General features: G+C 45.8%; 1 protein-coding gene across 1 annotated transcript; it reads left to right on the plus strand.

The window, feature by feature from the left end:
* The first annotated feature begins 2912 nt into the window (after positions 1-2912).
* TSFM (Ts translation elongation factor, mitochondrial) lies at positions 2913-20146 on the plus strand. Its single transcript, XM_044286392.1, has 6 exons — positions 2913-3159; positions 5843-5995; positions 6519-6647; positions 9792-9914; positions 18388-18466; positions 19434-20146. Exons 1-6 carry the CDS (start codon positions 3127-3129, stop codon positions 19856-19858), a joined length of 942 nt encoding a protein of 313 aa, XP_044142327.1. The 5' UTR covers positions 2913-3126; the 3' UTR covers positions 19859-20146.
* Positions 20147-20260: the final 114 nt, after the last annotated feature.

Consider the following 20260-nt stretch of genomic DNA (forward strand, 5'->3'; position numbering starts at 1 on the left):
CCATGGAACATGGCTGCCGCAGCTAAAGACTGCATATGGCCAGAGCTGCTGTGCACATACCCTTGTAGGTTTACATTCATACAAGTTCACTTCGTTCATTACATTGTGAGTTTTTCTAGATGTATAGTTTCAAATTATGCCAGTGTATAGCCATACAGCGCCACACATCAGCCATTACGTATACTTCACAGTATACTTTTTACTGTGTCCTTCTGCATAGGAAAGCATAGTAGGATGTGCTTTCCTATACAGCAAGGCATGTCAAAAGGACACTTTTTGGCATTCACTGGGTGGCCTGTTGGAAGTATATATTAGGAGATGTCAACATAGCCTTAAAGAGGACCTGTCTCCTCCTGACATGTCTGTTTTAATAGCTTCTTGCATTCCCCATGTACTAACAATTCTAGAACATCTATTCTTATGGCTCTATGATGTGCTATTCCTCTATTATTTCAACCAGAAGTTATGAATAAATTGCTATCAGTCTGCAGTAAGGGTACAGAGGGGAGGTAACCAGTTGGGGGGGGGGGGTACCTGCACAGTCTGACAATGGCAGCACTGATTGGATAGAGTGAGTCTGGGCAGGGACACTCCCCCAACTGGTTACCACCCCTCTGTATCCTTACTGCAGACTGCTAGCAATTCACTCCTAACTTGTAGTGCAAATAATAGAGGAATGGCACAACATAGAGCCATAAGAACAGATGTTCCAGAATTGTTATTACATTGGGAATGCATGAAGCTATTCAAACAGACATGTCAGGAGCGGTGAAAGGTTCTCTTTTAAAAAAAAAAAAAAAAACGGGTTCACAAGTTTTAGCAATAAGACTATGGGTAGATGAACTGTAGTTGGCGCACACGTCTGTGTTGGCACAGTCCCTGTTTCATCTGTGACACAATATGTGATCCAGCCAGGGTTCGGTAATTTTCAGAAAGGTTCCGCGATCCATAGGATTCAGGCCACATCGCTGTTTGCAGCCCGCAATACGGGCACAGACCACACGCGTTTATGTACATAAGCCCTTACAGTGAGGCACAAAGGTGCACCACAACGGCGGTGGCAATTTACTGAATGGTTCTAGGAAAATGTCAGTGGTGTTTACAGGTGAGTTTTATTGCTCGACTTTTCCCACCTCAATGGTTGAAAATAAAATAAAAAATCTGCATTCAGAATCACATGATGATGTCATATCGTCATTTAGTATTTGTTCTGGAATTTTAGTTGTTGAATTGGCACTGAAATTCCAGAACAAAGTACAGTACCATGTCAGTAAATGCATTCACTGCCTGCGTAGAAATCCACTGCAGATTCAGAGCAAGCGCATATTTTTCACATCCGCAGCATGCCTGATGAGTTGCAGAAATGCCGCTGAGTGTCACCATGGATTTCATTCATTGGCATGCAATCTACACTGCAACATTTGTCGCGTGACATTTTTTATAATGGCAGGCTATGGTCTCGCATTGCAACATACGACATGCTGCAACTGCGACACGACAGTCGCAGAAAAAATCCATCTCGAATGGATTTTCTGCAACTGTCGCAGTCGCAGCATGTTGCAGTGCGACACCATTGACTGCCATTATAAAAAATTGTCGTGTGACATTGTCGTCGTGTAGACCTAGCCTTATACAGCAATCTCATCTACACAGTGTGGAAATTGACCTGCGGTGCGAATTTTGAAATCTACAGCCCGTGAATTGTTTGTGCAGATTTCACCTTTTGCGATGCAGAGATCAGTGACACATGAACATGCGGATGTGGTCCAGAAACGCAGGGAAATCTGCATCTGTGGTGTGCAAGTACCTTTCATACTGCATCCCAGGTCCCGCTCACTTAAATGGGAGCGAGTTGCACATGGTCAATGGCCTAGAAAGACACTGCCGAAGCCTCTTCATACAGCTGTTCGGTGAGGGTACCTGGAATCAGACCCCTACCGATCAGATACGGACAATCTATCATGAGGATAGACCATCAATATAAAAGTCTCAGGCAACCCCTTTAACATAACATTTGACAGCAGCATTTTCAGCCTAAAATATGATTTTGGGGAAGATTACCGTAATCCAAATTGGTGTAAAGTCCCCAGAGCAACCAATAAGATTCTATCTTTCATTTTTTCACAGCTATTTTGGAAAATTAAAAGTGGAATCTGATTGGTTGCTATGGGCAACTAAGGGTTCATGTACCCGGGTGTGCCCGTATTGCGGCCTGCGAATTGCACCAGCCAAGTGCACCCCGCATCAGAGATGCAGACTCATTCAAGTAAATGGGTCCGCATCTATGATGCAGGGTGCACACATTGTGGAAGGTCTGGTGCAGAATAGAGGCACTACTTGTTTGTGGTGCGGACGGACCATGGACCCATTCAAGTTGAATGGGGCTGGATCCGTCTGTGGAATCCGCACGGATGCAGAACGTGCATTGGGGCCCACAATTTGCTGTCCCCAATGCATGGAACGGCCTTGTGCATGAGCCCTTAGCCAGTTTTGATAAATCTCCCTCTAAAAGCGCTGTGAAAAATGCTGCAGAACACTGCGTTACATCATCGGAAAGGTATAAGTGCACAGTGCGTATTACACATGGATTTTTGTGTGGAAAATTTGCAGCTCAATACAGCAAAGTGGAGGAGATTACCAAACTCTCATCTACACCGGGTGAGATCTGAGACCAATCTATCAAGATCTGCGACAAAATCGCCAGTAACATTCAGATTTTGGTGCAGAAGCAAAGCGAAAAGTGACCAAAAATCCATCCAGCTCTGGAGGGGGCCTGTGATGGGATGGGACATAGTCACCTCTACATGGAGAAGTTTCTTGCTCTATGCCAGGTCTGACCACCAGGGGCAGCACCTCCATAGGAAACTGTTCCCTTTATAATGGGAGGGGGTAGCTCGTCACTGCCCTGAGGACAGCTGTGGCTCTAGACGCCTCCAGGCTCCTGCTCCACCGGCTTTCATCACTGACTAGTTTATCTGGGCGCCCTGGAAGGCTTTCTACTAGGCGCTGGCGCTTCAGAAAAATGGCGGCTGAGGTGACCGCCAAGAGCAGAGTATTTTCCGGGAGTGCGAACACTAGAGGGTGTGACGTCATCTCCCCGCGCCCTGTCATTCATAGCAGAGCAGTATGGCTGCGCTGTCAGGATTCCTGCGCTCCAAGGTTAGACACGTGTGTGTGAACAGTCTGGGCTGCGGCTTTCTTGCGGCAGAGGAGAGGTTATGTTTCTGGTGTAAATGAGGCTGTGCATGTGATGGGAGGAGGGCTGCAGGATTATTCTTTTTCTTTAAGGGACCTCTCACTTTAGGCAGTATTTTAGATAAAACCACTGCGTTCTGTGTGGTATTGATGTCAGCAGGCAGGAGAATGACATCATCAGGCATAGAATATGACGTCATCCACCCACCTCCTCTCTCCCTGCACAGGGTATTCTGAGATCTGTAGTGCTTGGGAGCCTAGAACAGAAAATTGTATTTTATGCCGATCCTTGCGAGAAGAAGAGCTGTCCTCCTTGGGGTGTGTTCACACGTGGCAGATTTGCTGCAGACATTTCCACGATTGTCCCATTCCTCTGGAAAGAGCTAGCAGAAATCCATCTGCTCCCCATTCAGACACACAGAACAATTCTGCCCCATGTGAATTCACCTTTAAAGGAGTTTTTCGAGATGTTAATACTGATCACCTATCCTCTGAATAAGTCATCTGTATCTGATCGGTGGCGGTCAGACACCCGGGACCCCCGTCGATCAGCTGATTGACAAGGCAGCGACACTCACAGTCGCGCTGCGGCCTTTTCTCTGCTATTCCCAGGCCGAGTGACGACACGTTCAATGGTCACATGACCTCGGCGCAGCACAGCCTCATAGAAGTGAATGGGGCTGAGCACAGTACTGTGCACAGGCGCTATACAATGTACGGCGCTGTGATTGGTGAGCACGGAGAAGGCCTTCTCTCTAATCGTAGGGATTACGGTGTCAAACCTTCCTGAGGATAGGTTGTCAGTTTTTCTTCTCTCAAGCTTCTCTTGGAACCTGCTGCACCTCTGGCAGGACATTCAGTGTTTGACATCTGCCTCATGAATAATCCTATAGAATCGCGCAGGGCCGCCAGCGTCCTAGTGAGCACTGCGGTGAGGTGCTGGGACTGCAGGATTCATTTTGCCCATACTATTTTAGTTATATAGTGTCATTGAAAAAAGACACAGGCCCAACTTATATCCTAGGAACGCAAACATACCTATGGAGTGGTCAGGGGTGTACTGAGATCTCATAGGGACCACACTGGTCCACAGGTTGGGTTTGGTATTGCAGCTGACCCCCATTCACCTCTGTGGAGCTGAGCAGCAATACCAGACACAACCCACATAGTGTTGCAGCCCACAGTGGCGCTGTTTCTGAAAGCAGATAGATATAGATATTTTATCCTGGACAACTCTGTTAAAGGGTTCCTCTCACTTCATCAAATTACATTTAGGTCTCTTTCACACGAACATGTGCGCTCTGTGGCCGTATTGCGGACCGGACCCATTCACTTGAATGGGTCCCCAAATCTGGAGATGCGGAGCGGAACCCTACGGAAGCACTACGGAGTGCTTCCGTGGGGTTTCGTCCCGTACTTCCGTTCCGCAAAAAGATAGAACGTGTCCTATCTTTTTGCGAAACGGGCGGATCGCGGACCGATTAAAGTGAATGGGTCCGCGATCCGCTGCGGCTGCCCCACAGTTGGTGTTCGTGCATTGCGGCCCACAATTTGCGGGACACAGCACGGCCACGGGGCGCACACGTTCATGTGCAGGGGGCCTTATCATGTAGACAAAGTTAAAGGGGTTCTGCAGTTTTTTTAACATCTGATCGGCGAGGGTCTGACACCCGGGACCACCACCAATAAGCTGTTTCAGAAGGCAGTAGTGCCGCGGCCTTCTCGCTGTTTACCGCAGGCCCAGTGACGTCACGACTAGTATCAATGGCCTGGGTGGGGCTAAGCTCTGTTCACTTGAATGGAGTTCAGCCGTTTCCAGGCCATTGTAACTAGTCGTGACGTCACTGGGCCAGCGGTAAACAGCGAGAAGGCCGCGGCACTACTGCCAGCGCCGCTGCCTTCTCAAATATCTGATCAGTGGGAGTCCCAGGTGTCGGGCCCCTGCTGATCAGATGATGATTTATCCAGAGGATAGATCATCAGTTTAAAAAACTGCAGAACCCCTTTAATACAAGACACTTGCTAATATATTGTGATTGTCCATATTGCTTCCTTTGCTGACTGGATCATTTTTCCATCGCCTTATACACTGCTAGTTTCCATGGTTACGACCACCCTGCAATCAATCAGCAGTGGACGTGCTTGCACACTATGGGAAATATAACCTGCTTCTCCATAGGCACACATACGTAGCAGCTCCCATCCCGTCCACCTCGTATCTGCGCTGCAGCGGTGGCCATAACCCCTGGATACAAGCAGTGTATAATGTGATGGGAGAAAAAAAATGAATCCAGCCAGCAAAGGAGGCAATATGGACAATCACAATACATTAGTAAGTGCCTTGTATTAACTTTCTCCACATGATAAATGCCATTTGCTGACGTGACACAACCCCTTTAACTGCCCTCTCCAGCAAGGTGGCAGATGTGCTCTCTGCAAGTCCTGCTGTAGATACCGCAGCATTGCTCTGGACTTGTAGGTACTCCACACTGGCCACCTTCTTATTTTTTTTTCTTTTTTTTCTTTCTCGTTGGGAAGGCATATATAATGTAGTCGGGATAAGTTCCATGAAACTATATTTTATAAAGCTAGAGTATAGAAAAACTAGAGATTTATTGATTCTGGTTGTGTTCTCTGTATCTGGCAGCTCTTCTCCGGGCAGCAGGCTGGACTCATCCACTCCGGTTTCCGGTTACTAGCAGCCGACAAGGAACTTTTAGTTAAACTCCGAAAGAAAACCGGCTACTCGTTTATTAACTGTAAAAAAGCACTAGAAAAGTTCAACAATGATACAAAACAGGTAAGGAATAAAAAGAGGTTTCTCACCCTGCAGCCCAGCATTCACAATATAACATAAGCCAGACCTGGATGACTCTTTGTCTGGTCTAGGAGTCCGGCGTGCCCTGCTGTAGAGACTGGTCCCTATGCCACCAGTTGCTCCCGTAGGGTTCCGTTCCGCACCATTCTGCTTCTCTGGATTTGCGGACCCATTGAAGTAAATGGGCCCGCATCCGTGATGCGGAATGCACACAGAATGGTGCCCGTGTATTGCTGATCCGCAAATGCAGTCCTCAATACGGAAAGCACACTTTTGGTGCAGGAGGCCTGAAAGGGGTTGTCCAGCCGTTAATATTGATGACCTATCGTCAGGATAAGTCATCAATAGCAGATCGGTGGGGGTCTGACTCCCGGTATCCCAGCTGATCCGCTGTCTGTAAAAGGCGGCGGTGCTGGATTATTCTAATCCATATGTCTTCTGTTCCATGGAGTAAGGGCTGTCAGCTTGTATCTGAATACTGACTGTGATTTATTTCTTTATAAAGGCAGAAGCATGGCTCCACCAGCAAGCTCAGAAAGAAGGATGGAATAAAGCTACCAAGTTACAAGGAAGAAAGACGGCAGAGGGTCTTGTGGGTCTTCTACAGGAAGGCAGCACAGCAGTGATGGTGGAAGTGAGTAATCGAAGCATCTCGTTATGATGTATATACTTATGCAATTCTTTGAAAACGTGTTCATACCCCTTGAACTTTTCCACTTTTTTTCACATTACACCCACAACTTTAAATGTTTTAATAGTCCAAAACAAAATAGCAAGTATGTGTCATGTGAAAAGAAAATGATACATGGTTTTTACATTTTTTAATAAATAAAAATCTGAAAAGTGTGGGGTGCATTTGTATTCAGCCCCCTGGTACTGTAATACCATTAAATAAAATCCAGTGTGACCAATTGCCTTTGAAGTCACCTAATTAGTAAATAGAATCCACCTCTATGGCATGTATTCTCCCTGAACACCCCATCACCACCGTTAAACATGGTGGTAGCAGTACCAAAAACAGGGCGATCCTGGAGGAAAACCCGGTAGAGGCTGCAAAAGACTTGGGGCGGAGGTTCACCTTCCAGCAGGACAATGACCCTAAACATACAGCCAGAGCTACGATGGAATGGTTTAGATCAAAGCATATTCATGTTTTAGAACGGTCCAGTCACAGTCCAGACCTAAATCCCATTGGGAATCTGTGGCAAGATTTGAACATTTCTGTTCAGACGCTCTCCATGCAATCTGACTGAGCTAATTTGCAAAAAAGAATGGGCAAAAATTGCAGCCTCAGGAATGCTGGTAGTCATACCCCAAAAGACTTACAGCTGTAACTGCAGCGAAAGGTGGTCCCTAAAGTACTGACCCAGGGGGGCTGAATACAAATGCACCAGACACTTTCCGGGCTTTTATTTATAAAAAAAAATTGAAAACCATGTATAGTTTTCTTTTTTACTTCAGACATACTTACTATTTGGTGTTTGTCTATCACGTAAAATCCCAATATAATATATTTAAGTTTGTGGGTGTAACGTAAAAAAAAAGGGGAAAAAGTTCAAGGGATAGGAATACTTTTTTAAGGCACTGTATATACACACACAATAGTTCTTGAAAGTTTGTGAACCCTTTAGAATTTTCTATATTATTGTATAAGGCTACATGCACACGACCGTATGTGTTTTGCGGTACGCAAATTGCGGATCCACAAAAAAAAAAAAAACCCGGATGACATCCATATGCCATCAGTTTTTTTTTTTTGTTTTTTTGCGGATCCATTGTAACAATGCCTAAAACAGACAAGAATAAGACATGTTCTATTATTGTTTTTAATATTTTTTTGCTGGGCTACGGAACGGACATACTGATGCGGACCTATTGAAATGAATGGGTCCGCATCCTATCCACAAAAAAAACCGGAATGGACACGGAAACAAACAGCGTTTGTGTGCATGAAGCCTAAATTTGACCTAAAGCTAGATAAGGGCTCTTTCACACTTGCGTTCTTTTCTTCCGGCATAGAGTTCCGTCGTCGGGGCTCTATGCCGGAAGAATCCTGATCAGGATTATCCCCATGCATTCTGAATAGAGAGAAATCCGTTCAGGATGTCTTCAGTTCCGGACTGGAACGTTTTTTGGCCGGAGAAAATACTGCAGCATGCTGCGCTTTTTGCTCCGGCCAAAAATCCTGAACACTTGCCGCAAGGCCGGATCCGGAATTAATGCCCATTGAAAGGCATTGATCCGGATCCGGCCTTAAGCTAAACGTCGTTTCGGCGCATTACCTGGATCTGACGTTTAGCTTTTTCTGAATGGTTACCATGGCTGCCAGGACGCTAAAGTCTTGTTTGCCATGGTAAAGTGTAGTGGGGAGCAGTATACTTACCGTCCGTGCGGCTCCCGGGGCGCTTCAGAGTGACGTCAGGGCACCCCACGCGCATGGATGACGTGATCGCATGGACACGTCATCCATGCGCATGGGGCGCTCTGATGTCACTCTGGAGTGCCCCGGGAGCCGCATGGACTGTAAGTATACTGCTCCCCCGCTCCCCACTACTACTATGGCAACCAGGACTTTAATAGCGTCCTGGGTGCCATAGTAACACTGAACGCATTTTGAAGACTGATCCGTCTTCAAATGCTTTCAGTACACTTGCGTTTCTCTGGATCCGGCGTGTAATTCCGGCAAATGGAGTACACGACGGATCCGGACAACGCAAGTGTGAAAGAGGCCTAAGGCCGGGTTCACATCACCATTTAGCTTTCTGTTCTTCTGATCCGTCAGAAGAACAGAGAAATGTTTTAAAAAAAAATGGATCCATTATTTTGAGTGTCAGTTTGTGTCACATCCGTCAGAGATGAGTTGTTTTTGATGGGACTTTTTCTTTTGTCAAAAATAACTCATCTCTGACAGAAGTGATGCAAACTGATCATAACTGGTGCTCAAAATAATGGATGCGTTTTTCTCTGTTTTTCTGTTCTATCTGGAAAGCTACACGTGATGCGTTTTTCCCTGTCTTACCGAATTAAAAATAGGAGTAAAAAATATTAAAAGTTAGGCCTCATGCACACGGTCGTTGTTTGGGTCCGCATCCGAGCCGCCGTTTTGGCGGCTCGGATGAGGACCCATTCACTTCAATGGGGCCGCAAAAGATGCGGACAGCACTCTGTGTGCTGTCCGCATCCGTTGCTCCGTTCCACGGCCCCGCAAAAAAAATATAACATGTCCTATTCTTGTCCGCAAAACGGACAAGAATAGGCAGTTATATCAATGGCCGCCCGTTCCGTTCCGCAAATTGCGGAAAGGCACACGGGCAGCTTCCGTTTTTTGCGGATCCGCGGTTTGTGGACCGCAAAAAACGGCACCGTCGAGGGCATGTAGCCTTAATGATTGATTTATTGATAGAACTGATCCAATATCGAATGTCTGTGAGTGGTAAAAGTATATGAACCGTTACCAGATATTTTGAAGGTGGAATTAAAGTCGGGTGTTTTCATTCCATGGGGTGACAATCGGGTGTGAGTGGAGGACCTGCTAAGAACAGGGATCTATGTGGAAGTGTTTAGTGGTACAAGCAAAGGAGATTTCTGAGGACCTCAGTAGAATTGGTCAGACTCTGTTATTCATCATCTCTAAAACTGACATCTGATTATTTTATTGATGACCTCTGATAAACTTTGATTTTCCAGCATTTGGTCTGTTATGCCTGTGATAGTGGTAACGAAAGGCACATTGAGTTAATGTTGGTGTTTATTTGCACTTTCATCTGTCTTTCTCCAGGTGAATTGCGAGACAGACTTTGTTGCCAGAAATGTGAAGTTTCAGCAGCTGGTTCAGCAGGCTGCTCTTTGTACTCTGAGGCACTGCCGGAGCGCGGAGCAGCACCAGGCTTCTTATTCAAAGGTAACCTTTACTCAGCGTACCCCAGACGCGCAGCACCTGTCGTTTTAACCCTTTCCCAACGTGAGCTGTACATGTGTGACTGATGTCGGGACTTTAAAGATGGCGCCCACTCGGCAGTAGAGCGAGCGCCAAAGTCGCCCGGTGCCTGCCGTTTCACACAGCAGACACCTGGGGCTAATGTTTATGTGATCAAATGTGAAAGGTAAAAAAACCTGGAAGTGTGCGCTTTCCGCGCAGGAACGCCTTCCCCTCGCTCAGACTGGGGAAGACGTTAGTAGTAATAGGCCAGAGCTATTTCCAGGTCTGTTATTGGTATATTCCGATGCTTGTGGCAGCACTGCATTGGAATATACAGATTTCTGTATTCAGCAATGGATGAAATTTCATTACTGAATAGAAAAGGCAAACTAATGATTGCATGTTGAGGTCCCTTTTGGGGGGCCTAAAATAAGTAAAAAGAAAATGAAATTAAAAAAATATTAAAAAAAATATTTAAATAGCCCACCTTTCCCCCAAATAAAAGTAAATGAACAATAAAAAAATAAGCCCTCATACGGCTATGTGAAATAAAAAAAATAAAAAAGTTATGGCTCCTGGAAGGCAGGAAGTGAAAAATAAAAACAGAAAATCGCCAGGTCAGGAAGCGGTTGAGAACATGTTGAGATTATCCTTTGAATCTTTCAGTCACCATGTGAACTGTGTGATACAAGGACAGAGCTGGTAACTCACATATTCATCACTATGTAACACACAGGAATTTAGAGCATGTTTCTTCTGTTGCTGTTTTTGCCTCATTTTACTCTGTTCATCCTATTTTAAGGGGTGTCCCACAAATCAAAAATTATAAAATATCAGGAGTAATGCGCACCATTATTTCATCAATGCAAAAAACACTGCTCTTTAGTGTCGTTTTCACCCTTTTAACTTCTCTACTCGCTGCTCTGTATCTCTGGTCTCTTCTTTCGGTGGGTGGGCAGCAGCTCGTGCCATATGACAGTCAAGCAGCTGCATCTTCCAGGAGTGCATTGTTAACCCTTTTATCCCCTGCATATAAAATCATCTCTAACACACAGCCCCAGCAATTCCACTAATAAATAGCTCTATAGAATGTAATGTCCCCACAATGTCCTCCTCCACTGTCTAGAGAGAGATAAAGCTATATATTTCTGTGTACTTAGAAGTAGGGATGAATGAATGAACGGTACCTGGGCCGCTTCACCAGGAGGTCACTGCACTGAGGAGGAAGATGGCAGGGAACTACTGAGCTTGTTAGTAGGGGTGCACCGAAATTTCGGCGGCCGAAAATATCGGCCGAGAATGCACCTAATCTGTTTCTGCCGATATTTTTACATATCGGCCGGAAATAGCGGGGAGGGACTGGGAGGAGGAGCTGGGGGCCGGTGCGTTCACTGTTCTCCGGCCCCCAGCTCCAGTAGTTATAAAATGTTGTACAATTAATAAGCATTCTATTCATGAGGCCCCCTCTGCAGTATTACATTCAATACAGCCACATCCTACTCACAGGGCTGTGCTGGCCGGCCGGGCAGACGAGCGGCAGCGTCACGACTGACGTCACATGCCTGCGCCGCCTCCTTCATTCAGAAAGTAGGCCGGGCACATGACGTCAGTTGTGACGCTGCCGCTCCTCTGCCCGGCCGGCCAGCATTAAGATGACAGCCCTGTGAGTATGATGTGGCTGTATTGAATGTAAGAGGGGGCCTCATGAATAGAATGCTTATTAATTGTACAACATTTTATAACTACTGGAATGGCACTGTTATGGGGTGGGGGGGCTGTGGATGGCACTGTTATGGGGTGGGTGGGGGTCTGTGGATGGCACTGTTATGGGGTGGGTGGGGGTCTGTGGATGGCACTGTTATGGGGTGGGTGGGGGTCTGTGGATGGCACTGTTATGGGGTGGGTGGGGGTCTGTGGATGGCACTGTTATGGGGTGGGTGGGGGTCTGTGGATGGCACTGTTATGAGGTGGGGGGGTCTGTGGATGGCACTGTTATGAGGTGGGGGGGTCTGTGGATGGCACTGTTATGGGGTGGGGGGGCTGTGGATGGCACTGTTATGGGGTGGGTGGGGGTCTGTGGATGGCACTGTTATGGGGTGGGTGGGGGTCTGTGGATGGCACTGTTATGGGGTGGGTGGGGGTCTGTGGATGGCACTGTTATGGGGTGGGTGGGGGTCTGTGGATGGCACTGTTATGAGGTGGGGGGGTCTGTGGATGGCACTGTTATGGGGTGGGTGGGGGTCTGTGGATGGCACTGTTATGGGGTGGGGGTCTTTTAAAAGTATTTGGGCAAAAAGGCAGTTTCGGTTTCGGTCAAGGGGTATCCTGAATTTTCGGTTTCGGACCAGAATTTTCATTTCGGTGCACCCCTACTTGTTAGTCCACCTCTGAATGCAGGAGAGGGTGGTCTAGAATGAGAAACAGCAGGGGGCGCTACCAGTGAGGAAAATGTACATACAAAATGTGATCATATTTATTGAGAAACATAAGATACAAGTCACGTGAAATTGGGGAACCACGGTTTGAGGGCAGACTTCTGTGTTGAAAATATGCTCTGCCAAGTTGAAAAATTTTGTCCGTAACATTGTGTACGACATGATTGGGCGAATCCGGCCAATCGTTAGCCATTTTACACAAGCTCAGGGAGTAAGTTTATTTTAAAGCTGACTTTCTGATTGGCCAGTTTAGTTTCTCCTATTGCTGGTGTGATTGTACGAATGAGCCAACTGAAGACTGGCCGCGTTACTGGCGATCATTACTGTATCTCATGTGTATGGCTGGCTTTATTCATTAGAATATACAATAAGAAGAGATGCTCTAGAATACAATAGCATATACAACGAGAAGAGATGCTCTAGAATGCAACAGAGTGTACAGGAAGAAGAGATGCTCTAGAATGCAACAGAGTGTACAGGAAGAAGAGATGCTCTAGAATACAATAGAGTGTACAGGAAGAAGAGATGCTCTAGAATACAATAGCATATACAACGAGAAGAGATGCTCTAGAATGCAACAGAGTGTACAGGAAGAAGAGATGCTCTAGAATGCAACAGAGTGTACAGGAAGAAGAGATGCTCTAGAATGCAACAGAGTGTACAGGAAGAAGAGATGCTCTAGAATGCAACAGAGTGTACAGGAAGAAGAGATGCTCTAGAATGCAACAGAGTGTACAGGAAGAAGAGATGCTCTAGAATGCAACAGAGTGTACAGGAAGAAGAGATGCTCTAGAATGCAACAGAGTGTACAGGAAGAAGAGATGCTCTAGAATGCAACAGAGTGTACAGGAAGAAGAGATGCTCTAGAATGCAACAGAGTGTACAGGAAGAAGAGATGCTCTAGAATGCAACAGAGTGTACAGGAAGAAGAGATGCTCTAGAATGCAACAGAGTGTACAGGAAGAAGAGATGCTCTAGAATGCAACAGAGTGTACAGGAAGAAGAGATGCTCTAGAATGCAACAGAGTGTACAGGAAGAAGAGATGCTCTAGAATGCAACAGAGTGTACAGGAAGAAGAGATGCTCTAGAATGCAACAGAGTGTACAGGAAGAAGAGATGCTCTAGAATGCAACAGAGTGTACAGGAAGAAGAGATGCTCTAGAATGCAACAGAGTGTACAGGAAGAAGAGATGCTCTAGAATACAATAGAGTGTACAGGAAGAAGAGATGCTCTAGAATACAATAGAGTGTACAGGAAGAAGAGATGCTCTAGAATACAATAGAGTGTACAGGAAGAAGAGATGCTCTAGAATACAATAGAGTGTACAGGAAGAAGAGATGCTCTAGAACTGGGGTACTCAACTACATTTTGTAAAGGTCCACATACCTGATTCTGCTGTAGGACAAGGGTCCGAGCTGCAAAAAAATAAAATAAAATGTAGGCAGGGACAATACCAGTGGCATGTAGCACTGCATAATTTTTTTTTTTTTTTTACAGTAAGCCACACCTCTAAGTCCACCTAATTTCCTTTCTGACGACCAAACAGTAAGAATGTCCTTTCAGAGCCCCCTAACAATAATGATGCCCCTTAGACAGTATGATATCCCTTTAGTGCTCCACAAAGTATGACACCCCTAAGTGTCCCATCACAGAAGGATGATCTGTTAGGTGCACTCTTAAAGCTCCCCTCAGAAAGTGATGCCCCTTATCTGCCCCCACACAGTATGCCTCCTTTAGTAGACTCCACACAATATAATGCCCCGTTAAGTGGCCCCCACACAGTGCTGCTCCCTCAATACTGTCCCCCTCATAGATTATGCTCCTCCTAATAATTGTACACCCTTTAGTGTCCCTCCTCACCCAGTTATTCTCCCTGTAGTGAACCACCACAGAGTTATGCACCTTTAGACACCCTCCCACAATGTTATGTCCCCACAGTGCTGTCGCCTCAAGTGCCTCCACACATAGTGATGCTCTTTTAGATGGCCCCCAAACACAAAGAGGCCCCCTTATGGATTATGGCCCCCACACAATTTATTCACCTTTAGTGGCACCCAAATCGTTATGCCACCTTAGATGTCCCCCTCAAAGGGTCATGCCCCCTTAGATGCTCCCCCGCACACAGTTAAGTCCCCTTTACTGGCCCCTACAAGGTTATGCGGTGCCTTCGGTGTAAAAACTCACCTATCCCACGTTCCTCCGACAAGCAGCCGCTCCGCTCTGTGCTTTACTGTCTGAGGGCAGCAGGCGTAATGATGTCAGTACATCGTGCATGCGCTGGACTGCTGGCAGCACAGCATGGTGAATCTGGAAGCTGACTGCTCCCTGCTTCACCATTCTATTCAAGTGGATCTGTGTCCTAACGACGCAGATTCAGTTGAATGCGTAACATGCAGGGGTCCGCACAGCTGGCAACCACGGTCCGGATTCAGACCGCGGTCCACCAGTTGAGTACCCATGCTCTAGAATATAATACAGTATACAGGAAGAGATGCTCTAGAGTAAAATAGAATATACAGGAAGAAGAGATGCTATAGAATACAATAGAGTGTACAGGAAGATTGCTCTCTATTCAGAATGCATTAGGATTAAACTGATCAGTTCTTTTCCGGAATTGAGCCCCTAGGACGGAACTCAATGCCGGAAAAGAATAACGCTAGTGTGAAAGTACCCTAAGGGTGTATAAATTCCTACCTCCTCTCAAATGGAGTTCCTGAGAGTATGTGATACGGTGAGTTTCACATTGCCATTGTTGCTTTGGTGCTATCCTGGTGGGTTGGTGGGGCCCAGTGCCAGGGTGGCTTTGCCAGACAGCGGGGGCGCTGTTTGACTGCTGGGTCCCTCTGCCTGCTGGTGCGGTGCTGTTGCGTCGGTGGTCGCTGTGCAGCGCTGCACCAAATTTAGAGTAGGTTCCCATTCAAAGAGGCAACCTTGTCGTGGTGAGTGGGCCTATGCTTTTTGATCAAATTCTATACTAATGCCTCATGTACAGCATGCAGCATAGGGGTAGGTATATGATAAATTGTACTGAGAAGCGATGTTAATTATGCTGAGAAGTAGTCATTAGATATAAGCATAGTATTGAGGATGCGCGATCCACTTTCACTCTTATATTTTACACAATATAACTAAACTTTTCTCCATTTGATATATGTATATAGAATATTTTTTCTTTTATCCTGGTATCAGCACTCAGTTGGAGTTCCTGATAGCTTAGGACGTGTTGTGTTAGACAGCTGTTCAGATGGCGCAGTACGGTGTGGTGGCCTTTTTCTACATGGTGTGTTGCTGCGCGGCGGCCATTGTTGTTGTGGTGGTGGGTAGATGATGCCCAGTGCCGGGGTGGCATTCCCAGGCAGCAGGGGTGCTGTTTGGCTGCTGGGTCCTGCCGTCTGCTGGTGCGGTGCTGTGGCGCTGGTGGTCACCGCGCAGTGCCGCGACAAATTTGGAGGTCGCCGCGCTGTGCCAAGTTTAGAGTAGGTCCCACTCAAAGAGGCAACCTTGATGCGGTGAATCGGCTTATGCCTTTTGATCAAAATGTACACTAATGCCTCTTGTATAGGGGGCTGTACACTGAATATTGTGCTGAGAAGCGAGGTTCATTAGATCAAAGCCTAGCTTGTGGATGTGCGATCCAGTTCTGTTTTTCTCCATTTGATATATAACTAAACTAATAACACACAAACTGGCGAATTCTTCATGTCTTCTTCTGAGCACGTTGACAGGGCAGGGACCAGTGGTCTTAGAAAAACATGAGCCAGAATGTAATGTTTTTATTTTTTGGGACCTCAATGACTTCCTGTGAGGAATTGTTCCGTGAACACCATTCTTGTTCAGTGCACACCTGAACAGAGGTTTTTGCAGTTTGCAGAGTTTTCTGTAGGCTTTTTGCTGTTACCCTTGAGTTCTTTCTCCCCTGCTTCATTATTGCCTGTTGTGGCCTGATCTTAACAGGACCCCCACTCCTAGGGAGAGTAGCAACAGTCCTGGATGTCCTCAATGTAGTACATATTGCTTGAATGAATAGAGCAACCCTCCATTTAATCACAGGAATCAGGACTTATTGTTAGGATGGGTAGGGGTCCCAGTGGTGAGACCCCCCACTGATCAGATGCTTATCCCCTATCCTGTGCATTAGGAATACGTTTTAACCCAATAGTGACCACCCATAGGCCTTTTTTACGGCGGTCAATAAGGGGCCTTAGACTGGGCTGCCACCTTTTTACGGCAGTCCTGGCTAAGCGCTGCACATGTCTCAGCTTTCACATGAGAGACAGCCTCCTGCTCCAACTGCCTGGACTGGCAGAAGCGCAGATCTGAACTGTTTAACCCCTTAGATGCCGTGGTCAATAGCGACTGTTCATCTAAGCAGTATACAGAGGGAGCAGACTTCCTCAGTCTCCCATGACATCATGGGATGCCGATGTCTCTGCACGGCAGTCTGAAGACCCCAGCGCTGCCTAGCAGCCGTGCCTCTCTGTCGCAACCTCCTGATTACTGACAGTATAATTATCTAGTATTGCATAAGCAGTACAAGAGAATTATAGTAGAGATCAAAAGATCCCCTTTTAAAGTCCCCTTGTGGATCTGTTTTAAATGGTTAAAAAAAATAAACCTTTTTTTTTCTTTTCAAGTCACTTTCTCTAAACTTTTGCAACTCCAGTTTTGAAAAGTGGGCCTGGTTTTGCTATGTTAAAGGGCTATTCCCATCTGAGACAATGGGGGCATATCACTAGGATATGTCCTCATTCTCTGATAGGTGCGGGTCCGAGAACGGAGCAGGGAATATGGTGGCTGAAGGACCCGGCCACTATCAAGCGGTCTCCCCATAGTAGTGAATGGGTGCTCACCGCGCTTGCCCGGCCCCTGCTCCCATTCATTTCTATGGGGTCGACGGACATAGTCGTGCCAGCGCTCGACTATTTTCGGCAGCCCCATAGAAATGAATGAAGGGCGGCTGCACAGTGCGCCCTCCACAACTTTGCGGGCCCGTTTTTGTTGTAGGTGCGACTCCCAGAGGTGGAACCCCCACCTATCAGACAATGGAGGCATATCCTAGCGATATGCCCAATTGTCTATGATGGGAAAACTCCTTTTAATAAGTTTCAATCCACATTTATCACTGGGACGTTTTATAAAAAAGTGTCAAAGTCTATAAAAGGCTATGTACACTATGTTGGGGGGGGGGGGCGGTCATACTGCGCCACTAGTGAAGATAATTAATGTTTAATACAGATACAGGAGGCGGGTGCCGGCGGCATAATCACATAGCCGGCACCCGACCTCTATGACAGGGATCTGCGATCAGCGGCAGTTAACCCCTGAGGTGCCGCACCTGTGGGGTTAACTAACACTGATCGCAGCTCCCTGTCAAGAGGCCAGATGCCGGCTATGTGATTCTACAGTATCGGTAAAAGGCAAATCCCGGTATCGAATCGATACTGGTATAAAAGTATCAATAATTCGATACCCGGTGCAACCCTAGACAGAACAGCTCAATATTTTTTAATAAAGTTCAATTGAAAAAATTGTTTTTATAAAAAAAATTGTAACATGCAATCATAAAAAAAAAAAAATGGCCTCCGAAGGTGTACACAACCTTTAAGTCAGTCCAATAGCTGGAATGTGCAAAAAACTGCAGTAGGATTTCTAGACAAGTTTTAGATTTACAGATTCTCCAAATTTATCAAACAATGTATGACCTTTTGATAAAATGAGCACAAAGTGCACCAATACAGACTCAAGTAAGCGGACTTCAGATAATACCTTCATGATAAATACCCCCCCATGTCAGTCTATAGTTGCAACTTCAATAAAAATCAGCAACCAGTGCAACAGTCCGGGTAATTCCAGTGTCCCCTTGTGCACTAAGCACGGCTTACTGAGAGATGCAAGTGCAATACCATGGGTATAATGTCTCATCGGGGGAAAGGATTGTCCCCGATCCAGTTGTATGAAGCCTTTTTGGTAGTGCAGTTGCTTACATTGATTTTTTTCCATGTGTTTTTATTATTCCAGTGTTTCCTGCCGGGTGAGGAGATTTTGCAAATGAAGTCAGAGGAATTGTCTCTCAAAGATCTTCTTGCAATGACAATAGGTATGTATAATATACTTTTTAGATCATTTGCACATGGGCAGATCGGTCAGGGTCTAACCACTGTGCACGTCCAAAATGGCCAAGCTGTAATGCACAATAATTACTGTTCATAGTGGGGAAAAGGTTACAAAAAGTTGTAGCTGAATAATACGCTGTAGTAGTATCACTATTAAACATGATACCAACCTGGTTATGCACCAGGGGGTGTGCGCAGCTCTCTGTAAAATTGTTGTATCAAACCCAGGCCACCATCTTTGTGTTTGCATTTATATGTATTTTATGGTGTGATGGTAAAACATTATTATTGTAAGAAAAAAACTTGTATGTCCCTGCCCCATTAAACATTTTATTGATAAAAAAGGGAAACTCTTATCATATTTTGGGCAGCTTTTTAAATGGGGTTTGTGGTACTTAGATACTGAGGACTTCTTCTAAGGATAGAACATCAATATCAGATTGGTGAGGGTCTGACTTCCAGCACCTTCACTGATCGGCTGCTTCAAGCAGCCACTGGAGGCGGAATCTATACAATGGACAAAAGGCTCTGTACACTTTATAGTTTCTGGCACTGGCATACCACAGCTGGCCTCCCATTCACTTGAAAGGGAGCTGGGTGCAGTACCCCGACACGGCCACTAGACTGTGGGTAGAACCATGTGCTTCCAGTTCTGGTGCCGTTGGTTGGTTGCCCTAAGCAGCTGATTGGTGGGGCTGTGGGATGTCTGACCCCATCAGTCAGATATTGATGGCCAATCAATCAGGATAGTTCATCAATATCCAAGTAGTGGAAAACCCCTTTAGGTCTATGGCGACTAAGTTAAATACCTGATTGCTATCATTATCAAATTTCTGTGATTTCCCAATTCTAGATTAATTTGGTTTAAAGTCGCTCATTATTTCAGCTTTATTCTGTCTCCACATTTTATACCTTTTTTATATTTCAACTTTTTCTCTTTTTGTCTCGAAGGAAAACTTGGAGAAAACATGTTAATGAGAAGGGCTGCATGGGTCATGGTCTCCCCTGAAATGTTTATCGGGTCATACATGCATGGCGCTTTGCAAGCAGACCTGCCGTCCTTGACTAACATGTCATTTGGCAAATATGGGTCATTGGTTGTATGTAGAAAGACTGATGAAAGTTCTACAAGCAACATTACTGAACTTGGTCGTAGGCTGGGCCAGCATGTCGTTGGCATGAATCCCTTGTCAGTGGGGTCTATAGAGGATGAATCCGCTGGAGATGCAGAAACCAGAATGTTGGCCCAGCCTTTCCTTCTGGAGCCCAGCTTGACTGTAGGACAGTATCTCCAGCCACATGGAATACAAGTGTTGGATTTTGTGCGCTTTGAATGTGGAGAGGAACCACAGTCTTCAGAAGCCAGTCAGCCTTAAGGAGTCATTCTAAACCAGTGATGGCTAACCTCCGGCACTCCAGCTGTGGTGAAAATACGACTCCCAGCATGCTCCATTCATTTCTGTGGAGTTCTGAAAACAGCCAAGCAAGAGTGCATTCTGGGATTCGTAATTTTACCACAGTTGGAGTGCCGGAGGTTAGCCATCACGGTTCTAAACCATTCCTGCCCCAGTGTTTTCAGCTGAAATAAACTTTACAAATTTAATACTGTACAATTGGTGTTTCTACCTGAACAAAAATGTGTATATTATATTGAAAGTATCCAAGATCGTGTCTGTTTATTTTATAGTATGCATGACAGACTATAAAAAAAAAATGTAAACATGGAAGTTAATCATAGGGAGCCCACTGCCTCTACATTAGAAACCCCCAAAAAGTTG

Source organism: Bufo gargarizans, chromosome 3 (genome assembly GCF_014858855.1).
Source record: "Bufo gargarizans isolate SCDJY-AF-19 chromosome 3, ASM1485885v1, whole genome shotgun sequence".
In the NCBI taxonomy this organism is placed as follows: domain Eukaryota; kingdom Metazoa; phylum Chordata; class Amphibia; order Anura; family Bufonidae; genus Bufo; species Bufo gargarizans.

Excerpts from the sequence above, each read along its gene's own strand:
- TSFM (XM_044286392.1), top strand. The coding sequence starts at position 3,127 with ATGGCTGCGCTGTCAGGATTCCTGCGCTCCAAG. Across the intron at positions 3,160-5,842 it reads CAGGATTCCTGCGCTCCAAG|CTCTTCTCCGGGCAGCAGGC; the intron begins GTTAGACACGTG and ends TGTATCTGGCAG. Across the intron at positions 6,648-9,791 it reads GCACAGCAGTGATGGTGGAA|GTGAATTGCGAGACAGACTT; the intron begins GTGAGTAATCGA and ends GTCTTTCTCCAG.